We start from the raw sequence: 24,141 nt of genomic DNA, 5'->3' as shown, positions 1-24,141 counted from the left end.
CCGCCGCCTATAAGTTGTTCCTGTCCGCTTCTCCTTCTCCCCCTCTTGCCTCCTCGAATCCTTTCTCCGCTTCAAGCTCGCTAGGGTTAGGGTTTGTGATCGCTTCCGGTGTTCCTTTAGAAGAGGAAACATGATTGTCTACCAGGATCTTCTCACCGGTATGGTGTTGATCTTTTGATGTTTCTTTTCCTCTTCCGCTTCTTCGACTTCAGATTTCGCGTTTGAAATTATTGGAGCTGTCGACTCGCAACAGCATTTTTCTTAGATCTGAGAAGATTTTGGATCTTGAACAGCTTGCTGATGGAATCGGCTATTTTCTTGTTGTTAATTCTCTAAGTCTGCGATTTTAATTTATTGGATTGAGATTTTGGCCAGGATCTATGTTGTTTTTCTGGGGATAGGTTCTTTGATGCGCTTGAGATGTATAGTTTCTTGTTGATTGAGTATTTAAGTTGTCTATTTTTCGAGGTTCGGATTTCACGCAGTTAGGAGTTGTAGTGCACTGTTTTAGAAGCACGTTATCTGTTAAGTAAATTTCAGTTGTTAGTCTTTGAACAAAGTGAGTATTAAGTGGTATGTTCGGATTGATCCTTGTTTACTGTCAACTTATTTATGTAGGTCAAGTTAGTCTTGCTTTAAAAAAGATAACCTGAATTTTGTGTAAGATCATACTAGTAACGTTGATTTTTAACAGATCAAAGAGTTTGAAATAAGAAATTATTGAGGAAAAAATTGTGGCAGGACTCGGGAGGAAAAGAAATACTGAGCTTCTGGACTAAAACTAACAGCAATGGTTGCTTGAAGAAGACTAAGTCAGATTCAAAAGTCTTGATGTTACAACTGAAAAGAAAATATTACGGCAACACAAAGCAAGTAATAGCTTCAAATGTTATAATAATAAAAAAATCTAACGCTAGAGTAGAGCTATTTTCTGGATGCAACCTGGAGATGGGAATCACTCCTCTCGCTCAAAAGTTTTGCATTTGTCTTCTACCTTAACTTTTTTTCTCTTTAATTGCCTGTCTGATTGGACGTTGTCTATGCCTTCTATTTTGATTACGAGATGTTCCATCCCTGTTTGAATAATTAATAATGCAGTAATCTGCTATGTATGATATGCTAAGGGTTACTTTGATCAATTGATAGGTGATGAGCTTCTGTCAGACTCATTTCCATACAAGGAGATTGAAAATGGGATGTTGTGGGAAGTTGAGGGGAAGGTTGGTATTTGCACCATCACCTTATGTTTACTCTTGCGGTCTTGCCATCATCCTAGTTATATGTAACAACAACAGCAAGCCTTTACTTCCAATAATCATCCTCATTATGTGTACCGTTAATTAATTTATGTCTGTATATATGTGGAGTATCAGCGAGTCTGTGTGTGAGATGACATCCAAAGGATATAGACAGATTTATGCATCATATTCTTCAATGCAGTCTTCTATTAATTTCTCTAATCAGAATCCAGCATTATTTTTATGTGTCATATTTATGCATTCTTTACTTTATCAATTTTTTAATATTGTTTGCTAATAATTTTGACACTATCTCATGAACATAATTTAACATCGTAGGGCATTCATGATTTGTTAATGAAAATCAGTAACTTTGAAAGACAATTATAAAGACCTCATATGTCTTATTGATTGACAGTGGGTGGTTCAAGGAGCTGTTGATGTAGACATTGGTGCAAATCCTTCTGCGGAAGGTGGTGAAGAAGATGAAGGGGTTGATGATCAGGCTCAGAAAGTGGTTGATATTGTTGACACCTTCCGTCTTCAGGTTAATTCTCTTCTTAATGAGAATTTTCTTGCCAAAGCGTAACTATGTGAAAAAAAAAATGCACTGCACTTCTCTAAAACTTGTTTCTGATATCCCTTACAGGAACAACCTTCCTTTGACAAGAAGCAGTTTGTGACATTTGTGAAGCGTTATATTAAGAATTTGACACCCAAACTGGATGCGGAGCAGCAGGAGGTGTTTAAAAAGAACATTGAGGGGGCTACCAAGTTCTTGCTGTCAAAACTCAAAGACCTACAATTGTAAGTTCTATTTTTATTTACTTCAAAACTTATTTTCCCAGCTTTGTGTGGTTCCTTGAATCTTTTCAAACTTGCCACAAGGGCAGGGTTAATATTTGTTATCCATCTACCTCTACCGAAATAAATATCTGATCAGCTTTTAAGCTACTTGTATTACTAAGTTATAATGATGCTTGCCACTTGCATTCTTGTTAGCTGTTTTTTTTGTTGCTGTTATTAGTCATTCACAGTTACAATGTGTGCCAGTATTTTTCTCTTGGATGCATGTTATCTGGTGCTTTACTGTGGGCATATTAGTTAGCCACAACTGCAAGACACGTAAGAGTGCCATCTAGAGTAATTGGTTATGCTGTAGGTTTTGTCATAGTATTAATAATGCTACAACTATTACTATCATTACCATTGTTCGCTCTTCTTTTAGCAATCAGTCAAACCTTTGGACGATAATACTCACGATACAATTGTGATGAGAAAACCCATAGAAATGTCTCTTGACTTCTTTCACGCCTGTCAAACTTTTTTGTAGCTTTGTGGGTGAGAGCATGCACGATGACGGCAGCCTGGTATTTGCATACTATAAGGATGGTGCTACTGACCCAACATTTTTGTACTTCGCCTATGGATTGAAGGAGGTCAAGTGCTAAGGCCGGTACTCCAATTTCTGAAGTGGATGTTGTAGTTTTACATATACAGTACCTTGACTCTTATCCTTCTGCAGGTTTTAAATGTTATGCTTGTTTTATCCTTTCCTCTTGTCCAACTAGTTAAATAATACTGTTTTTAATTTGCTTGAGTGTTTGGAAACTTAAAGTCCTGGTTTGATAAATATTTGCTTGTCATTGGATGGATTTCTTAATCTTATTTTGTTATTTCTTTTCTATTTTGGCCTTACTGTTCCTAGGATGTAAGGTGATGTTTGGTGAATTTCCCTGAATTTGGTTAGAGATTACTTTAAGTATATTCTGTAAGCAAACGGTAGTTTATTTTAAGAGAAAGAAATATAATAATAATATTTTGATACTAATTTTTTTTTAAAATTTAAAATCGATTTTTTTTTTAAGCACACCAGGTGTAATAATATCTTTATTTTGAATATTCTCTTACATATTTCTAATTTTCATTGAAATGAGTAATGTTTTTACTCTCTCATATCACATCATATATAAGGTCGTAACTGATGAGCTAAGGTAAGCTCGTAAACCCTTAACCTTCTATTATTTCTTGCGGACTTGTAAGCCTGCAGCCATATTGATGTATAAGCCCATATTTTACCATGAAAGGGCTTTTATGTGTCGAAAATATTTAGTTCATATAATATTATTTAACAATATTATTTTAGTCTATTTCTAATTTTATATTGGCATGTTCTCAATTTTCTTTCAAATTCAACATTTTTTTTTTCGTTTTCTCACACTCCTAATCTAGTTCACAATCAAGTACTTAATTTCTCTAGACTAGTTTAAACTACCTAAAATTGGTCTAAGAAACGAATTTCACTAGTCAGTATTATACTCGTTTTAAAACGAAGCTTAAATGTAATAATTTGGAAACCGTTAGTATTTACCAATGTTACCAGTGGACTTTCTTCAAATGCAAGCCACTGCACTCGGAAATATTATCCAATCCCTAGGCCCTTAGCACGTCTCTTTTACCCTCTCGTTTTAGTATGTGGTAGAGCCTGCAAAATATTACCATAAGAAGCGATTCCTACCAGACATCTAACTACTTATTGGTACCTGGTCCTCTTTCTTTTATTTATTTGTATGTGTATATATATATTGCTTGGTTACCTTTTTATTTCCTTGTTAAGTTTACCCCAAAATTTATCCAAAGAGAAAAAAATGGATATTAAACTCCAAATAACCAGAAAAAGGAGGACAGCAAGAGAGACCCTAAAAGATTAATGCAGAAATACAGCGTATTTAGTTTCGCCAGAGACTGTACGATTACAGTACATATACATTGCTGAAATTGAGAGCAGCATACAAGATCTCTTGATACTGCTCCACTTATTCTACAAGAAGACTAATGTGCAGACCCTGTATTCTTGATTCAATTCCACTTGTTCAGCTGGACTGCTCAATGCTTGTGCTTTGGCTTCTTCACAATCATGACAGTGCAATGTGCATGATGAGTACAGTAATCGCTGACGCTTCCCAGAACCGCCCTGCCAATAATGTACAATTCAAGCAATTCGTAAGCTGGATTACTTATCTCATCTCGAATCAAGCTTAATCAAATCTTTATTTTTGGAGTTGAAGTTTAGTCACAAGTCAAGACACATCAATTTGGTGTACAACAAGTGAAACATCCAAATCTCTAGTCAAAAAACAAATCCAATTAGATAAATTCTAGAATCTAAGAGTAATGAAATTAGAAAAGCCTGGCTCTTAACATAGCAGTGTTCTTATGTCTATTTCTTGTCTCACATTTCATTCATTAAAAGCATTGAAATACTTGTACAATTGATGAACGAATATTGCTTGGCATTTACAATTTCTTTTCTTGAGGACATCACATAGATAGAAGTTAACAGATAACCTAACCAGAACACAAGAGAAAGCCTACAAAATTCAAATAAGAGCAAGTTATCGCAGATGAGTCCCATCCAGGGGCTACTCAAAATTCTACTGTAAAGAACAAGCCCAGGAAAAGGGTAAAAGGACCCAGACCTTTTTATCGCTCCATATCCATGACTTCCCACAGCAAGAACATCTGCATGATATTTTTCCACCGCTTCACAAAGAACATTTCTTGCATCTCCTTCTACTACTTCATATACAGTGTCATTCACCTGTAGAATTTAAAGCTATTGATATAATAGAGAAGTAGACACCACGTAATGCAAAAGAAAAGCAAAGAAGGAACAAACTAAAAAACAGAGCTCATGAATCCCATATGTATGAATATGGATGGAGGAAACAAAGAAGGAATTGGGATCATTATTATTATTATTTATTCAATTATTGCACTCCATTTCTTTTTTCCTGTTCCTGAGCATATTATTCCTCTCTATCCTCGACAAATACATGTAGAAACTCTTACTTCCAAAACGAGATTGTTACTTCTGAAAGAAGTTTGTTTCTTTCTCACCGCACGAGGCTGCTAGTTGAAAGAATAATATGCATTAAGAAGAAAAATGCAATGGACCTCCAGAAACGCACTATACTTCTTGACAATTTCATCCAAGTATCTAACTCATCATGACTGGTGGGCACAGACTAGTAGACAGTGGACAAATCAGTGAATTTCAGCAATAGAATTTCCTTCAACTTGTAGACACTTGTCGTCTTGGTGAAATTCAGCAATAGAATGCCCTTCAACTAGTAGACAGTGGAAAAATCAGAATTTGACCAACTAAATATTTTTCTTGATCTGTATTTCTGTTTCATTGACTTCACTAGATCTTTTTGTCCCTATTGTACACCAAACTCATTAGGAAGTCTAATCCAGAATATGTTCTGCCAGGAAGACAAAGGTCATTATCTTAAATTACTTAGACTACTGTGTTGAAGTACATATGGATCTGATTAAGGACATGATGATAAATCCTTAACTGGTGTAAGGGCAGTATGGTGCAGACTATAAATCTAGGCTTTATAATCACAAGTAAAAGTAAGACCAGGATGAATGGACTCCCTCCATATGGAATCACTCCAGAATTTGATTCACTTAAAAGGACTGCAACGACAAAAAATCAATCCCACGAATTGATTAGTACATGGCCATAAATAGAAGAAGCAAATAACATATTGCAAATGGAAATTAGCTAAAGACTCAGGTTAAAAACAAATTAGCAGAAGACTAGGACACTTGTTCACCTAATTCCTTCCACAATATCCTAACTGGAAAATCTGCCACCAAGAATATGGCTACTAATTGCATCACAGTAGAAAGAACAACATTTGAATTCCCATTTAATACATAGTTGCACTAAAGTGAGCCATAAGATGGTTCTTCCATGGCCAGTGGAGACCAGAATTGCAAGTAAAGATGGGAGACTAATTCAAGTGTGGAATTGTTACCATGAGACATGTGATCAGAGAACGAATTGGTTAGAATAGAATAAGTTATACAGTATTAAGACACTATGACAGTAGCTGAACAACAAATATTGCCCAAAAGACATTTCAATGAGTAGAAAAAGGCTCAACTTGCTTCCTGAAAGTTATTGGTCTACAATACATGCATCACAGCTATCGATTAACTTATAAGATCGACTTCAACTTTGACTAGTATAATTAAGGAATCGATTTTATTCCTCTTCAAATACTAATTCTACTCACTAACCGGATGATTACTATAAGTTAACAAAAATCCGGTTAAAATTTCTGGCATGCAAACGGATCATCCGAAAGGAGCTACACAATCAAATCGAACTTATCCGCTAAATTCTTGATATATATTCGAAATCGATACCAATTTACAAAGCTCCTTGGCCTTCTCGATCACTCTCGCGGCGCTCCTCTTCAGATCTGATTCCACAAACGGCAGCACATCCGCAGCTCCTGCATCAAATCAAGAAATCACGTTCCAAGTCTCCAACTGGAATCGAGCTAAGAAACAGAAACCCTAGATGAGGGGGGCTCCTACCTGGTCCGGCGAGGCCCACGGCGGAGGTGGCGGTGGGCTTGGCGTGGACGACGACGAGCCGGAACGCGCCGCCGGCGCCTGCGCCGGAGAAGAAGTGGCCAAGGATCCATTGGAGGGCGTAGAAGCTGTGATCGCTTTCGTCGATCCCCACCACCATCGTCGCCTTCGCCTCCGCTGTCGCCTCCGCTGTCGCCTCCGCCGTCGCTGCCGCCATTATTTTGCTCTTCTTGGAAATAAAAGAGAGTACCACTCTGTTGGCAAGAATATAAAACGGATTGCCCGAGGGGTATAAAGGTCAATATGTACGCAAGTTGGTCCGTTACTCTCTTCAATATAACCAACCGATAGCCCGATGCTTTTGCTATATTTAATTGTAGGGAAATCGTTGGTAAACTCCGTCTTTATTATTATTATTATTATTATTATTATTATTATTATTATTATTATTATTATTATTATTCAAACTTAACATAACAAAAAATATTATCTTAATTTCAAAATTAAAAAAGATTAAATACCTAAGTTACCCTCGGAATAAATAGTTATAGTCGTGCCCTATATTTTTTTGGTGATATATTAGTAAGGGTCTTTTGGTCGTTAGAAAATCTAACTGTGCTCCCATTTTTGTAGGGGCTTGGTGTGGGTGGTATACTTACGGTGGCGAGTCAAAGAGGCGCTATTTTTCTTAAGAAATAAAGACCATTAAAATATCATCATCGAGTCTGACTCTCTCTTTTTGATCAACTTGTTGAAGAGTGTTATTAAGACTGCTTAGTCAGTGTAGGCTATAGTTAACGACAAGCTATAATTGACAACATCAATTTTTACTTGTAATTATCAAAATTGTATACCATATTTTAAGAGAGGCTAATCATTCGGTTGATCGGCTTATTAATTATAGTATAACCATTAGTTATAGTTATACCTGAGGGGCTTTCGTTTTGATCTTCTATAGCTAACGGAGATTTTTTGTAACAGCGGGAGTTAATTTATAAAATATTTACTTTTTATTAAAAAAATAACTGTAGTTTGATAATTTTATATATACGACTAGATTAAATAATTATCTTTTATTAGAAAAATAATGTTGAAGTATTTTTAATAATTAAATAAAAAATATAGTGGGGGGGGGGGAGGGGGGGAATTTAAAGCGGAATATATATTTAATCAAAAAATTTTATTATATATATTTCATTTCCATGATTTATATATTAGTAGAGTTCATTATTGCCGATTAGAAAACTAAATATAATTAAAATGCTGAACTAAAGCTTTTTTGCCTAGAGGAAAAAAATACTAGTAAGTTCAACGTTTTTGTTATGGCCAAGTGAATTAGACCGCATTTGATAAATAAATTTGAGGTTGTCTATTTCGGTAAAAAAAATTTAGAACAGGGCTAATTTGGTCAAAAACTCCTTTAGAGAGGGCCACCAATGATTGTGCTTGTGGTTGCGTACAATGGGCAAAACAGCAGCCAGGGTTTCACCCCAATTTAATGCCACGTGTAGTAGTCTCCTAATAGGACACAAACTGTTAATGAGCTCAGTGGCAAAGATAATTTTTTCTTTAAAATATTTACACCCTGGCATATAGATCTACCTCATCTATTATTATAATATATGCAAATGTTGCTACTAGTGAAGTATTCTCCGGCCATAATAAAAGATTTGTGATTGCATTGGCTCATATATGATCGATCATCTGGTGAGCTAGGCTTATCTAGCTAACCACCACCTATGAACCTACGGACTTCGCCTCCTCTAGCTTGTAGGTTGTCTCCCTTTTCTTCGATGGCGATGGGTCCTTCCACCTTTATGCCTCCTCTGGAAATTTTCACCTTATTGCCTCCGCCACATCCTCGTTAGAGCTAGTGATGTTGAAGAGCTAATAGCAAAGAAGGTCAGAGGTGGATAGGCAAGGTGAGATTAGGTTTTGGGTCTATTGCTACGGGAGAGGTAACCATCACTTTTCTTTTCTTTTTAGCTCGAGTTGGAAAGAAGGGAGGGTTTCTTTGAGCTATGACCTATGTGAGACAGAGAGAGATCTGGACAGATTTCACATTGGCTGTTAATGGATTGGGTTAGACTCATGGACCGGGTTATAATCAGGAGGATCGGGCTAGGCTTTCGAGCCAGGCTTATGGGGTAGGTTTTCAGGACATGTCGAACTGGCAAAAACCTAGCCTATGCCACCCTTTGCTAGTTCGGGCTCTGGCTGGTTCAGGCTAGGCATGAGCTGGTTGGGCTAATTGATCACCTCTATGCTCATGGATAAGGGAATAACACCGAATGCATTTTAAACTTACCATTAGGACCATAATATGCTTAAGAGATGATCTAAAAGGGGCAATTATTTAAATTAGGTTATAATCTGAATTAATTATGTTGGATTAGAATCTAAGAGGCTTTAGTGTGGTCCCAAGTTACATTCTTTCTACAAAAGAATCTTTGGTTGGAGTAGAACAGATCCCAATGGAATCATATGACTCATTAAAACACTGATTAGAGAGAGAGAGAGAGAGAGAGAGTTGGCTTTGGATAAAATATTTCTAGGTTTTTTTTTTGGTTTTCTTTCATGTGAACCCCTCTAAAATCTCTCATTTATGTATATACCCTTCTAAAGTTGATATTTTTATATATTCCTCTAGAAAACACTGGGGTTTTAACTAACAATTAAATTTTGACTCATTTAATAGTAAAAGGATAAAATTACCTTTATTTATTTTAAATACATTGTTCTCGAATAATGATACGTTTGTTATTCCATATATTAAAAGTTTCATACTTCACCATATAGTTATTTGAAAGAAACTAAAAGATATTCATACAAAAACAATAGGTTTCGAGAAGAAGAAGAATAAGACCCAACTATTAATTGATATTGAGATTTGAGATGACTGTGTATCTAAATCACTAAAAACATCTTTCTTCTACAAATTTAAAAACGTATAATATTTATCTTTAATTTTTCTTACAAAATAAATAATACTTTTTATTGTACTATTATATGGAAATATTATATGGCTTTAGAACTATTTTAAGCAATTTATATAATAGCAAATGATATTTTGTTAAGCTAAGATTAGTTTTAACAAGTGATCGACTTGATTTAATTGATTGGATGAGATTTTCGAAATGGTTTGATACTTTGATTTCGATGGTAATAATGATATTTAGAAACATGTTTTATGTAAACAGTTCTATTATTTAATGCATGATTAGATTCTCAAATAGACAAATATCAATAGCATTAATGCTATAGTTTTTGACTATCCTAAGTTTACATACTAAATATTATACCCACCTAAGTGAATTATATATATATATATAATGAAAATCGTTGTCTCCGATAACAACTTAATTTAATAAAATTTGCCGTCGTGAGGAGTTTTGATACACGTAATAGTTTATAGGGTTTGCTATAAAGAAATTATTGAACTACTAAGCTATTTATGCACTATTAATATTTTCCTATCTACCCATACTCAAAATTGTCCATGGAGAAAACTACTTATATACTTCTACTAAATAATTATGTAACTCACATATATATTAATTAAAATCGCTAACTGTGATAATGATATTTATTTATATACTAAATGAGTTTGTACCTCACCTATTGTAGATTTAGAGTATTTAAAAACTCTTCTCATTTAGTTGTGGAATAAGTTTAAGTATAATGAGTTCTATACTAGTATAGCAATTAAACAACAGCTTATCTTAATACCAGTTTATTAGGTTCCTCCATCTAATATTTTATATTTATCAACAAAATCTAATTACTATTTTGCTTTTAAAAAGATTTTACTTTAATCAACTACTATTTCGATCATTTTCTCTAGGGATGGCCATAAGCTGGGTCGAGCTAGGATTCTAGACAAAATATTGGGTAGACTTTGAGGCCAACCCTAGTTCACACTGAACTTAGAGGTAATCATTGGATGGGTCAGGCTAGACTTAAATATTTGTTCACGGCCATTAATCACTCGGGTCGAGCCAGGCTAGAATATTCTAACCCGTTACCGCCCACTAGCCCATTAGATATCAGACTTGGGTCGGACGTAATGGGTCTAACATAACGATTTGAATTTAAAAAATATTATATTTTACGGGTCAAATATAGAGGGACTCTATGAAGATATTTTAATTATCTTTCATGAGAACATACTTATATATTGATATATAGTTTACTAAATATCCGAAGTAGGACTAAAAAAATATAGAAAATATACATATATTATGGGTTGGGCCATGGATAGGTTTAGCGGGTCGGGCTTTCGGGTTGGGCCGGGTGGGCAAAGGCTTAGCCCATGCTGCCCACTACCATCTGAGGCTCAGATCAGACGGGGCTTAGCTCGATTAAAATCAGGCGAGTTCGGCCTGGCTTAGCCTAGTTAAAATCGAGTGAGTTCAAGACTGGCTTGAGCGGTCGTGCCTAATGATCACCTTTAATCGAACCCAATAGCCCTACAATCCGAGCCAAGCTGAATTCAGGCCCAAGTTTATTTTGACAGCATAGACTCAATCATCAGGCAAAGCGAGTATGCGGGCCACATCGAATTTGGTACAAGGACAAAGTGAGCTTTAATCAATACTTGTTACTTACTACAATATAATGGATGCTTGCTGGTTAGAGGAGGATAAATCTACCCATTGGAGATAATTTATAGTTAATGTAATGTTATTTATTTTGCAGTCTACTTGATATATATAGACATTTAGCTACTTTTACCTATGAGTTATCTATATATTGGCCATCGGCCACTCTCGGCATATATTATTAAATAAGGGACTTTTACAAATCATATATATATTTTATTTATTTTGTGCTTCACACCCGTCTTTGATGAATTTATAATCTGAACTCTTCTTTTTTCCTTATAATTTTGATTTAACACATTGGGTTAACTAGACAGTATTAAATTTGGACCGATTTTATGGCTAATGGACCATATGAGCAGCCCTAGTTCTCTCTCTCCTCATAGATCCGATATAAATGATATTTTAGTTATTTATTTTAAATTTATTATTTTTTATATTGTAGTGTAATACACCACTATACTAGTTTACAATCAAACATCATAATATTCTAAACCCACATTAGCTTTCTTATGCAACTATATGAAATGACCATACCTAAACTACTTTGAAAGTTATTCCACACTCAAACTCTCTCTAATTTTCTTCCTCTATTTTGTAACCAAATATTATCTTAAATTCTTAATACTATATTTTCTTGTTATAATAATCAAATAATGCCGTGCCTATAAACAATTTATAAACATTTACACGTGGCGTTATCTTGTCAATTAAGTAATGATTATAAAATAGAAAAGAGAACCTATCAATGAATAGGATGATGCCACGTTATCTCAGTAGAATGTTTGTAAGGCAATATTATAATCCCCTGTTCCTTGTTGAGTAAAAATTAGAAAAGGAAAAGAAAAGGAGAGCTTTTTTTTTCCTCCTCTCCGTCCTCCCCCCCCCCCCCCACTTCTCACAAAAGAGAGCGTTCTCTATTCTATTTTATCCACCGACCACCGTTTCCCTCCCATTACGGCTCCCGTCCCGAACCCCATTGTCTCGATTCGATCAAATTCGCCCAAGATCGGGCGCTTATTCCTTCCAGATCTCGATTCCTCGATCTCTGCGCTCTCGGAATCACCGCATTTACCCCCCATTATCGTAGCGAGTTCGCGCTCGGAGATCCAATTTTTTTTCGATCGGATCTCTATCTAGTATTTTGGATGTGCTGATAGATCCGGGAGTCTTAGATTGGATAGCAGGTTTTCTCTTCGCATATCCGATTTGATCGTTTGGTGATTGCTCAGATCGGCAAAGTTGGCGCCCCAACGGCGATCGCAGCGCCACATGGGCGGGCACGTGCAGCAGGGCAATTCCGCTGCGGCGGCGGTGGCGTCCGGTGCTGACACCGGAGACGCCGTCATGGCGCGGTGGCTGCAATCCGCCGGATTGCAGCATTTGGCCTCACCGGTCTCTTCGTCTGCCGCCGACAACCGCGTCCTCCCCAATCTCCTCATGCAGGTAATTCCCAGGATTTAACGGTTTTAGATTACCCCAGTGCGTCTTTGAGATTTAAAAAATCTCGTGGTAGAGGGAAAACGGTTGCCGCTTTTCTCTTGTCTTCGGTTTTGTGATAGTTGCAAGTGCAAATTTCGAGTTCGGATTAGATTTGCTAAAAATAGGGCACTTCGTGCAAGGGAAATCTGATATATAATAAGCAAATCATACTTTATCGGAGGAACCATTTTACGTTTAAGTTAAATACCAGTTGAACGTCTCATTGTAAGGTATATTTGCCAGTTAAGAGAATTTGCTTTATGGTGTCTTTTGCTATGCGAAGTATTACTGCCCTTGTCAAGATGATGAAAAGAAAATGATTATATATTTTTTATTGAAACTTGAGACATATGTTGAGCTTGTAAAGCATATGAATGCCATTTGCTATTGGTGACTATTGGTGAATGGTGATGCTTGTTTACTCCTATAATTGGAATACTACAAGTTTTTATGTTATTCAGTGTTTACATATTTGTTCTTTGATGAATAACTGTTACATGAACACTTATACGATTGCATTGGTTTTTCCCATTGGTCTTCTGAAATCAATAAGATTTAACTTTGGCTTCTGGGTTGATATTTTGTTAGGGATATGGGCCACAGACGGTTGAGGAGAAGCAGAAGCTCTATACGCTCTTGAGGAGCCTAAATTTTAATGGGGAATCTAATGCTGAACCTTACACCCCAACAGCTCAGAGCTTTGGAGCAGCTGGCACACTAGATGGCTTTTATTCACCTGAGATGAGAGGTGAATTTGGAGCTGGCCTTTTGGACCTTCATGCTATTGATGATACTGAGCTTATTTCTGAGGTAGAGTGTAGCAAAACATTCTTATGCATCTTTTTTTGTTGTTAGACTCTGCTTTATACTGGTTTTATTTTATAGTTTTGTATATTGAGTAATAGAACCAATTCCTAGATGTACAAGCTCCTCGTATTTGTGTGCCAACCTTTCTAACATTGAAATGTCTGTTATGTCACATCATCCTAGAAAGAAAAGAAAAGAAATGAAAAGAAAGAAGAATTAAAAAACATGCAATTTTCATTTCCTCTTTTTATAACGAACAGAAGTATGTTCATACTTTCCATTTCTTTTATTTTTCCTATTACTTCTATAGAGGTCCTAAAATGTTCGTAGTTGCTCTCAATCCTACTCTATATTACTCTGCAAACATTGACCAAGAAGTTATACGACTCTTCCTTTTATTCTGTCACACTTCTTTGTATGCTCTAGCGCAGGCACACTGCACTATCCACTAACTTGTGGAGCTCTAGATGCAATAATTATTATTCTTGGGAATAACCTTTCTTTAAAGCTTCTCTGTTAATTTCTCAATGTTAGTAATTTCTGAGAATCTTTTCTTTGTCACATTGCAGAACGTAGTCAGAAGATAGAATATTATGAAGGAAAGGAGATATCAATTTTATGTATTTTGTAATTGCCGTTTGATCTAGAGCTTATAGATGTGAATGATTTTTATAGAGTTCAGTAAAGTATGTTCTTGTTTTTTTTTTTTTGGCAGCATTTAATGTCAGAACCATTTGAGCCATCACCGTTCATGCCTAAGGAGATTGATGATGATGCAATATCCAGTGTGCAACAAGGGCCAGAAGATAGCAATATCAAGCGATCAACTAGTGACAAAGAGATTAGCATGAAAGAGAGCAACGTAGCCAAGATTAAAGTTGTGGTATGTTAAATTGACTTCATGCTATATCTCCTTCCGTGGGCTGGTAATGTACTATTTAGGAATTGGGAATGCCCTATATTTCTGTGAAGATATCTTGAGATTCAGAGTATTTCTTCCATTCACAATCATTTACTGATCTTACATCGCTGAACTTCATAAATAAAAAATTGTTGAAACTTGTATTCATGATCTGAACCCGGAGTTTTATTCCACTATGTTAACAATCTACTCATCACATAATGTGTTATGTATTTTTATGTGTGCTTCGTATGAATTATAAAGTTGAAAGGGTTCAGATGAAAACTGCATTCTGCAGGTGTAGTCTATTTGTGGTACTGCTACTCGCTACCAAGGTACATTAGTAGACAAATTTGGTGAAATCTCATGAATAGCATAACATTAGTAGTTCTTAGAACTGCTGTGGCCGTTTTGAAAACTTCTACAAAATCTAGCTTGTGTATGCCTTCAATTTGCTACTTGGTACCTGCAGCCTAGCCCAAATCCTCTTACATTGACTATTGTTGTAAGTAACTATTGGCAAAATCCACTTCCAAATGTTGGTGGAACTATATTGTACTCGTAAAAAGATGAGTTACAACTTATAGGTGAAGATATTGCTATCTTCAGAATATATTTTCTTACTGGATTATAAGTTTATAACACTGTTATTTTATGAAAGATGATCATGATCTTCTGATGGATTCACCATTACCTGAAAACATAGATCTTCTTTTTGGTTTGTTTTGTTTTTTGTTTTTGTTTTGTTGCAAAGCTGGAACAATTTGCGGCTATATGTGTGAAGAGAAACCATATTCTCCTCTTCGACAATTGTTCATTTCCAGGCAGTGATTTTCTTGTATATGTTACGCTGTATCCTTAGAATACTGGCTACCGGTTCTCACTTTCTCCATCATGGCATTCAGGTAAGAAAAAGACCTCTGAACAAGAAGGAGATTTCCCGAAAGGAGGATGATATTGTTAGTGTCCATGCCAATGCATATTTGACTGTCCACGAGCCAAGGTTAAAGGTTTGTCTTCTTCAATTGCAGGGAATGTAACATAACTATCGAACAGTTTTTGCTAACCATGAGTTCAATTTGTTGGTAATTAGTTATTAGCTGGATATTGAATAAGAATAGGTAACTTGAAACTTGGTTCAAGGCATAACTTGCTAGAGAAGAAATATACTGTTGATAAGTTCGCACTAAACAACTGTCTTGATTCACTACACGAATGTGTTTCCCTGATACATATTTTGTAGCTTTCTGTGTATTGGTGAATTTGCAATAAGAACCTCTGTTAAGTTATGAAAAGTAAACTTTGTTAATCTCGGCAAAAAGTTTGATGCATGCTATTTTTTTCTGGGCTCCAGTAATATTCATCTTCTTAATATGATTTGAACAACTTTTGCTTGTAGGTTATTTAACAGTTTATATACTTGATCATATGTGTAGGATGCTTGTTGAAATTTCTTGATTTCACATGTGAAGGAACTCTTTAGGAAGCATTTTGAGTTTTTGAAGACAGCAGAATGTGGTGTTTCTTGTGCATGCTAAGATTGAAAGTCTTTTTATATTCAAACTATTTCACTGCCTATTCTTTGTACATATGCATATAATTTATAGGATTGTGGAAAGAATAAGGATCGGTCATGTCCCTTGTGAAATTTGCTGGAAAACTCTGAGCTTCTTCTGGTCTTTTATTCTCTTTCATAATCAACAAAGATTCTTGTATTGGTCAATGAAAAACTGTTAGTCTGCTGTTAATAGGAAGAAATAATATTTTTCCCTATGTATTAATTCACGAGTCAGCAATTGAGGAGTACTTTGGTCATTTCAATACGTTCTTTTAGTAGGAAAAGTTGGCGTCAATGATTCAGGTGCGGTCAATGATTGATATCATTAAATATGGATGAAAAAATAACAATTGTACTTGGTCTAAACCACAGGGATTTAAGTGTTTAAGTTGAAAAATACAGGGAGGTTACTTACAATTATGCCAAATCATAGGGGGTTAAGTATAATTCCTTTAAAAATACAATTGATATTGCTTTTGAAGGTGCAAATTTCTTGAGCTTCCTATAATGTGTTAATATGCATCATGGGAATGATAAATTATAGTGGAAATTATATCAAGTCAGTTCATATGGTATATGGAAAAACTCGCTGAGGTTTCATATTTCTAAAAGAGATCCCTGTAGTTTGCATCTTTGTAAGATCTGTCTCTGTCATTCTATATTTATAAATTAGATTGCTATGTCTTAGTATGATTTGAAACAAGTTCCATGCGGTTTCCAACTTTTTCAGCTATAAGAAATTATCCTTAAGGTAAAGCAAAACTCATGGAGTAATAATAGGAAGGTTGGAAATCATAGGGATACCTTTTACAAATTTAAACCACAAGAGCTAATTAAATATGAAGTGCAAACTGCAGGAATCATTTGCATAAAAATCAAACCACAAGGGCATATTTTCAAAAGATGTAAACCACAGGGACTGATTTAGTATATTTCAGTAAATTATAGCAATTATCAAGTAGATATTAAAACTGAAAGGGTTAAATATGCCTTCTTTTGGTTGCTCTTCTTGCAAAGCTGATTTGAACCTTAATGTGAAAGGTGGACTTGACTGCATATGTGGAGAAGCATGAATTCTGTTTTGATGCTGTTCTGGATGAGCGTGTCACTAATGATGAGGTGATTCTGTTTCTCAGATAATTTATCTTATGGTCATCTTGACAGTTAATTTTGTCTGCTACCTTCATTTTCTTGCAAGTTGTTTGTCCAACAGTCTGTCATTCTGATTTTAGTATCTAAAGATCATAGATGGTATAAACAGGTATACCGCGAGACTGTAGAGCCAATCATACCAACCGTCTTTCAGCAAACAAAAGCCACGTGTTTTGCTTATGGTCAAACAGGTTTGTTGGAACATATTGACTATTGTCCTCGTAGGACTTAAAAGCTACAGTTCTGATCAATGACAGCAAAACCTGTTCTATTATTTTTAATAGATGCTTTGATTTACAGTAATTTACTCCACTTTATTTTCTAAAAATTAAGAACCTTTAAGAGTTTAATGCTTGTTCCCTTCATAGATTGCTATAGTTGTTGAAGAGTTTAATTTCCAACCTTGTCGTGAATATACGTTAAATCATAAAAATGAATTTTGGTTTCCATTAAGTACCTACTAGCAGTTGTGAGGGGGTATAATAACTGATCTCAGTTATCAACTTTTGAAGTTCATTCGAAAGTAAGATTTTCCTAGTCGTACACTTTGATCACCTCCACTTCTGATCAAACTATTCATTTTTTCCACATGTCCTTATAGATTCCCATTTCAATCACATATTACAAAGTATGGACCATTTGTGGGTTCTATAATAGATCTATCTCATTGGCCTTATTAGAAACAAAAGACACTTCCAAATACTTGGATAGAGAACCAGTTCTACTGTAGAATATTATTAGTTTTTCACTAATAAATTGCTTCTGTTCAGAGGGCAATTTTATAATAAGGCACTATTACTTCATTTAACGATTCAGCTATTCAAGTCTCTAATACATACAATACACATGCATATGCCATAAGTAGATATTATTTAGATGATGTGAGATTTGTATTGAAGTAAAGAAACTTATACTCTCTGTCCAGTCTTCTGATTTATAGAGTACCTTGTTTCTAGTTGTTGGCACACAAACTAAATTGAAGTATGATTGAGAAAAATCACCACTGAATGTCGTGCTAACAGTGCTGGTTGATATGGGTAGCAGCTGCAATATTAGAGCTCAAACATGGAGCATCATGTATTTGTGTCCTGAGAATTGCAGAACCAGTACCAACTATTGTTAATTCCCATGCCCATTACAGATTACTATTCATTGGTATAAATTTTAAGCATGATGACATGCCTACTATGCCAACGAGGCAATGAATAGTAAGCATAGTGTTGTCCTGCAATAAAGCAATCCTTGTTATTTATATATTTTATACTAACAGGATAGCAACAAGCACATGAATGCAACTAGCATCAAGATACTTTATAAATCATAAGAATGTACAAAAAAGTGAAAAACCTTCTAATTACGCTGACAGGACAGAAATAACTCAACATGCACCTGATTCATAATATATCGTTACTCCTGTTATTCTGTTTGGCAATGCTACAAGTATTCTTCTATGAATTTAAGCTTGATTTTGAAGAGGTTAGAAAGAAAGGCTCAGAAGGTACAGGTTAGCCTCAACTTTTGTAGTTAACTGCATGATAATGCTGTTCTCATATCATTGTTTATTGATAGAGGTTATTAGTATTGCTCTTATATCTTCTAACAGGTCATGAGATGTCAGAATACCAGTTACACCATATATTTATTTATTTGCAGGTAGTGGCAAGACATTTACAATGCAACCTTTACCTCTCAGAGCTGCAGAAGATATGGTTCGGATTTTGCATCAGCCTTTCTACCGGAACCAAAAGTTTAAATTGTGGCTTAGCTATTTTGAGATATATGGTGGAAAACTGTTTGATCTCCTCTCCGATAGGAGGTTAATTTTGACATAGTTTTGTTCTGAACTTGTTCATTTTCTTTATCATTTTTGCAAGATAATTAATTGGAAGATTTTGGTTTTTGTCCACTCTTTTTTATATTTATTTTGACTCGAGTTGTTTATATTTATAGGAAACTCTGCATGAGGGAAGATGGAAGGCAACAAGTCTGCATTGTTGGATTGCAGGAATTTGAGGTCTCTGATGTTCAGATTGTCAAGGAATATATTGAGAAAGGAAATGCAACAAGGAGTACAGGTTCTACTGGAGCAAATGAAGAATCATCAAGATCTCATGCTATTTTGCAACTTGCTGTAAAGAAGCACAAAGAAGTAATTGACACTAGAAGGCAGAAGGATGTCAATGAGTCAAAGAATGGAAAGGTTGTTGGAAAAATCTCATTTATCGATCTTGCTGGAAGTGAACGTGGTGCTGATACAACAGATAATGACCGTCAAACTCGGTTTGTATTTCAATTTCTGTTTTTTTTATTAATCTTCCATCAAGTATCTGAATGATGATTTATTTGGTTAGGAGTGCTTAGTCTCATGGCTGTTGATTGCATCTCTCGGTAAAGCTCTTAATATGGTAATAGATTTTGGTACTGATATATCTATTTTGTTTGTGCCAGTATTGAGGGAGCAGAGATAAACAAGAGCCTTTTGGCTTTAAAGGAATGCATTCGCGCACTAGACAATGATCAAATACATATCCCTTTTAGAGGGAGCAAGTTGACAGAGGTGCTTCGTGATTCCTTTGTTGGTAACTCCAAAACTGTTATGATTTCCTGCATTTCCCCAAATGAAGGTTCTTGTGAACATACACTTAATACCTTGCGATATGCCGATAGGTAAGATTCATTACTTTATATGTAAACATATAATTGAGAATTACTGGATTATTCAATGATTTGATATCAACAGGGTTAAAAGTCTTTCCAAGAGTGGCAACTCAAAAAAAGATCAGGCTGCTGGATCATTTGCACTGTCCAGTAAGGGACTAGCCTTACCATCATCATATCCTCTATCAGTTGAAACAGATGATACTCGTGAGCAAAATCAAGATTTTAAAGCAGTGGATACCACGAGGAGAAATCTTGAAAATCTTACATCCACTACTTCGGATCCAGGAAGCAACTCATCTAGCATGACTCCCAGTCACACATACGAAGGAAAGGAAGAAGTTGGGGCATCATTAAGTTCCACAGAGAGGGAGAAAGTTGAGTTGAAGAACAGTCAAGGTACTTATATTAATAAATTGCAGCCTATTCAGAACTCATTTGATACCAAAGATGAACAGAAAGTTCCGAAGGTCTCACCACCTCGGAGAAAAGGATATAGGGAAGAAAAATCTGAGAAACAGAACAACTTGCTGAGAAAAGAAAGACAGGAACTCATTCATACAGGTCATAAACCACTGCCGCCGCCGCAGCAGAAACAGCTAGCTGATCCTGGTTTGCGCGTTGCATCAAAGCAATATGAAAATGAAGGTCCATCTGATGATGGGGAAATAAATGCGATACTTGAGGTAGAGACTTAATAAGCCCATGAAATATATTAAGTATTATGCATCTTTCTTAGAAATCATAAGAAAGAAACTAGTTTGGAGCCTTGACGTATCAACTTCTTTTGATTTCTGCAGGAAGAAGAGGCTCTTATAGCAGCTCATAGAAAAGAAATTGAAAATACAATGGAGATAGTGAGAGATGTAAGTTGTTACTTGTCCATTTATTATTATGGTTGAAAGATTTGACTGTTAGTCCCTGCAAGAAAATGTTACACATATTAAAAAGCAAATAGTTTTCATGCTTGCTGGTTTTAATCAATTCCTTTGTGTGTTGCCCTTGGGATTCTAAACTATCATATGTGGTTCACTGTATATTAGATCTTGATCTGTCTCACCAGTCCACAATTAGGCACATCAGTTAAGTTACTATCTTTGTTTCACAGCGTGAAATTCTGACATTATGTCTAAACAAGGTTTGAAAATAAATTAGACTATATTACCGGACATTTGGAAAAGTTCTATAAGTTCAATAATTTTCCATATTGTACAACCAAAAATCAGCGCTTATTGATTCATTTTCTCTTTCGTTGATTATCTGAAAGTAGATGACTTGACACATGCAATATGCCATTATCTTTTCGATGCTTGACCTTTTTTTAGAGGATCTTTTTCCAATTTTGTGTGGTATACCACAACCTTGCGTTTTTTTATTTTGTATGAATAATGAAAAACTAAACTTACATGAATTGTTAGGTATGCTATGATATTAATTAAAAAATGCAATAAACGCCTTGGGAGATGAGATCGATCACACTTTGTCGATAATAATATGGGAAAATAAAACGTGAAAAAAATAATTGCAAACACAACATTTTACGTGAAAAAACTCCAAACCAGAAAATAAAAATCACGAATCCAAACTCGGATTGAAATCAATCACTAAAACTTTTAGCAGTTAACAGGAAGCTTACAGATAATTTGCCAATTCACACGACTTAATCTGTACCAACCTTATTCACTAGACCCTACAATATATTGCTTCCTGTGATAGGTTCTCAAACCTCAGTGACTCTCGAGGTTGATCCTTCCACCTTAGTGACCCTCGAGACGTAGTTCTTTCAGGTCTTATGTAGATGTATTGAGATGAGAATGATTCAGCACGTTTCGTCTAAAGTAGAGAAGTGATATCTAATGACCTCCAAAGATCACAATAGGATTGTAGATGGCTTTCTAAAAGATGATTTCCAAATTAATATTTGACGTACTTCTTAGAGTTAAAATAAATATTTTTTCAAAAATTCTATATGGATTCTTTTAGATATAAAGTCAAATCAGGTCTCACAAAATATAGAATTTGTAAGTTAAAATTACCACCTCTGTATGTGTTAACGTTTGTGAACGCGGTGACTTAAATGATTTAAATCTTAAAAAGTTTCAAACTAAATTTTATCAAAATTTATAGATATGCTCATATACATATATACAAACACTTAAAATATTTTATACACATTTGTCAACACTAAAATCCTAACAAATAATGTCCACACTTGATCTAAGTCTTCGTGCACCCAATTTCATCATTCATTTTATGTTGTTCACTTGTCTATTACTTTTTTTCATCTAATTCATGCAAATACTAGAATGGACATGCATCACATTTGTACCTCTTATCAGAATAAGTATGAAGCATCATTCTGTTGTCTTTATGTATCTGTATTAGGTGGTCAAGCAGCCATCCACAAACTTAATATTTTAAATTTTTAATAAGGTAATCTGCAGTTGTATTTCCAAGTGATTGGACTTTGTTGAATCATGCATAAATATATAGATTTGATATTTAGCGAAAGGGTTGAGTTTATTTATGTCTTGAAATTCTCCTCCATATATATGCATCTACATCGTGACTTTATTCTTCTTGGAGGAATAGATGAATCATGTTGCTAGGATTAATTATCGTAGCTCCTTTGCTAGACATTCAAGGACAATAGCTAGTGGTGTTATCACTAGATAGTAAAAATTTGTCTTCATTGGGAACAAAAGAGTACGTGCACTCTTTTTAGCCTGTATTATATGTTGCTAACGAAATTTTAGCTAATAAGAAGTTTGTGGGTATTGTAAGCTACTGAATTTTATTTTAATTAAGGTCACTGGATTGTTCCCAAATCAGGAACCAGAGTTATCTACAAATTATATTATCATATTATGGCAACTCATCGCATTCATATTGATGTCCGGTATTCAGCGTGCTCCTTTGCTTATTTGTCTGAATCTTCCTTTCTATCCAGATCAGAACCACCTGAATGATGTGTGAAGAGTGAAGACCACTGTGTCATTAGTAGCTTAGTACTCTAATTTATTTTGGTATATAATTGTTCTCCCAATGGATAGTATAGTGGTTAGGAGTTATATTACAAGGATGACTGACTGTTTGATACTTTGATGGTTTCCCATCAATAATCCTGTAACATCTTGAATAAATGAAGGGCGTCCTTTTGCACTTGTCCTGGAGAACAAATTTTATGCAGTTCGTCCTCTTATATACATATTTCAGAGAGCCTTTAATGTTTCATTCCGTGCTTATGAATAGATTGCTATACGCCATAAGCAATTGTTAACTCCAATAGGTCTTTTGCAGTGCTCTTTATTTTCTCTTCCATTTATTTTTCTTTTATGGCTTGGTTATTCTACAATACAAATCCGCTTAGCTCAGTACATTGTTTTCTTGCAGGAGATGAATTTGTTGGCTGAAATTGACCAACCTGGTAGTCATGTCGACGACTACGTGACACAGTTAAGCTTTGTGCTCTCACGCAAGGCAGCAGGCTTGGTCAGCCTTCAGGCACGTTTGGCCCGGTTCCAGAATCGCCTCAAAGAACAGGAGATTCTTAGCCGGAAGAAGTCATCGAGATAGTCCTGTTGTTTGATTTCTTGGATGCATTTCATTGCGGAAAACACTTGTACCCTCCGATCAGGTAGTCACCTCTCCTTTCCTCTACCGTCCTCTATCGATAATGGGTTCAAAAGTACGCATTGAGCTTGATATCTCTGAAAGATGACGCAGGCGACTACCTTGGATATCCCTGTTGGGCTTGTTTGCTGATGTTTTCAGTGTGGGTGTGATGGTTGGCATTGCTGCCAATTGTGTGCGGCAAGCTGTAACCGCTGTTTGTTAAGATCTTGGGATTGCTTAGTTAGAAAAGAAAAGAAAAAATAGAAAATAAATATTGGGTTTTCTCATGGCAAGAAGAGATTCTTTTTTTTATATCCCCAGATGTATGTAATCTTCATATAGTACATAGTCGTATTCTTTATTGGATGCTATTTGCATTTACAGAAAATGATTCTCGATAGAAATAATCATTCCACTATGATAGAGTGCACAACTGTAGAAGAATACCATGATATGCATCAAAGGTGTAGAACTTCCTTCTCCTGCGACCATGCAGTTTCCTCGGGGTAAGCGAAAGTCAGTTATTTTTCAAATAAAAATCTACACGGTTGTGGGCTTCTCTTTTGAACCTTTTTTTGTCTAGAACAAGAACAGGCATGCCATTAGTTTCATCTGTTTGGGGTCAGTTATATGATTCATTTTTCTCTATTCATTCAGGAATCATATTTCTAGTTTTCTTGACAGAAGTTTTATACTTACTGTCGACTTACCAAACGTTCCTTTATCCTGGCT

At 35.4% G+C, this 24,141-nt stretch overlaps 3 protein-coding genes across 3 annotated transcripts; 2 read left to right on the top strand and 1 right to left on the bottom strand.

Moving 5' to 3' along the window:
- LOC140761714 (translationally-controlled tumor protein homolog) lies at positions 1 to 2,901 on the top strand. The gene is made up of 5 exons (XM_073099153.1): positions 1 to 158; positions 1,147 to 1,220; positions 1,657 to 1,785; positions 1,888 to 2,045; positions 2,572 to 2,901. Exons 1-5 carry the CDS (start codon positions 131 to 133, stop codon positions 2,687 to 2,689), a joined length of 507 nt encoding a protein of 168 aa, XP_072955254.1. The 5' UTR covers positions 1 to 130; the 3' UTR covers positions 2,690 to 2,901.
- A 1,020-nt stretch (positions 2,902 to 3,921) lies between these two features.
- LOC140761736 (universal stress protein PHOS34) lies at positions 3,922 to 6,875 on the bottom strand. The gene is made up of 4 exons (XM_073099191.1): positions 6,639 to 6,875; positions 6,465 to 6,553; positions 4,718 to 4,839; positions 3,922 to 4,212 (listed from the first exon to the last, which is right to left on the bottom strand). Exons 1-4 carry the CDS (start codon positions 6,850 to 6,852, stop codon positions 4,125 to 4,127), a joined length of 513 nt encoding a protein of 170 aa, XP_072955292.1. The 5' UTR covers positions 6,853 to 6,875; the 3' UTR covers positions 3,922 to 4,124.
- Positions 6,876 to 12,128: 5,253 nt separating this feature from the next.
- Positions 12,129 to 23,775, top strand: LOC140760797 (kinesin-like protein KIN-13A). The gene is made up of 12 exons (XM_073097812.1): positions 12,129 to 12,682; positions 13,307 to 13,528; positions 14,241 to 14,408; positions 15,332 to 15,436; positions 17,026 to 17,103; positions 17,246 to 17,327; positions 18,790 to 18,952; positions 19,087 to 19,416; positions 19,585 to 19,803; positions 19,877 to 20,480; positions 20,595 to 20,660; positions 23,188 to 23,775. Exons 1-12 carry the CDS (start codon positions 12,509 to 12,511, stop codon positions 23,368 to 23,370), a joined length of 2,394 nt encoding a protein of 797 aa, XP_072953913.1. The 5' UTR covers positions 12,129 to 12,508; the 3' UTR covers positions 23,371 to 23,775.
- The last annotated feature ends 366 nt before the right edge of the window (positions 23,776 to 24,141 follow it).

This window comes from Typha angustifolia, chromosome 6, assembly GCF_048772165.1.
Source record: "Typha angustifolia cultivar Huaian chromosome 6, ASM4877216v1, whole genome shotgun sequence".
Taxonomy (NCBI): Eukaryota; Viridiplantae; Streptophyta; class Magnoliopsida; order Poales; family Typhaceae; genus Typha; species Typha angustifolia.
This window is presented reverse-complemented; position numbering and strand designations above follow the sequence as displayed.

Excerpts from the sequence above, each read along its gene's own strand:
- LOC140761714 (XM_073099153.1), top strand. The coding sequence starts at position 131 with ATGATTGTCTACCAGGATCTTCTCACCG. Across the intron at positions 159-1,146 it reads CTACCAGGATCTTCTCACCG|GTGATGAGCTTCTGTCAGAC; the intron begins GTATGGTGTTGA and ends ATCAATTGATAG. Across the intron at positions 1,786-1,887 it reads TTGACACCTTCCGTCTTCAG|GAACAACCTTCCTTTGACAA; the intron begins GTTAATTCTCTT and ends TATCCCTTACAG.
- LOC140761736 (XM_073099191.1), bottom strand. The coding sequence starts at position 6,852 with ATGGCGGCAGCGACGGCGGAGGCGACAGCGGAGGCGACAGCGGAGGCG. Across the intron at positions 6,554-6,638 it reads CGTGGGCCTCGCCGGACCAG|GAGCTGCGGATGTGCTGCCG; the intron begins GTAGGAGCCCCC and ends GATTTGATGCAG. Across the intron at positions 4,213-4,717 it reads GGATATGGAGCGATAAAAAG|GGCGGTTCTGGGAAGCGTCA; the intron begins GTCTGGGTCCTT and ends CATTATTGGCAG.
- LOC140760797 (XM_073097812.1), top strand. The coding sequence starts at position 12,509 with ATGGGCGGGCACGTGCAGCAGGGCAATTCCGCTGCGGCGGCGGTGGCG. Across the intron at positions 14,409-15,331 it reads TAGCCAAGATTAAAGTTGTG|GTAAGAAAAAGACCTCTGAA; the intron begins GTATGTTAAATT and ends CATGGCATTCAG. Across the intron at positions 15,437-17,025 it reads TCCACGAGCCAAGGTTAAAG|GTGGACTTGACTGCATATGT; the intron begins GTTTGTCTTCTT and ends TTAATGTGAAAG.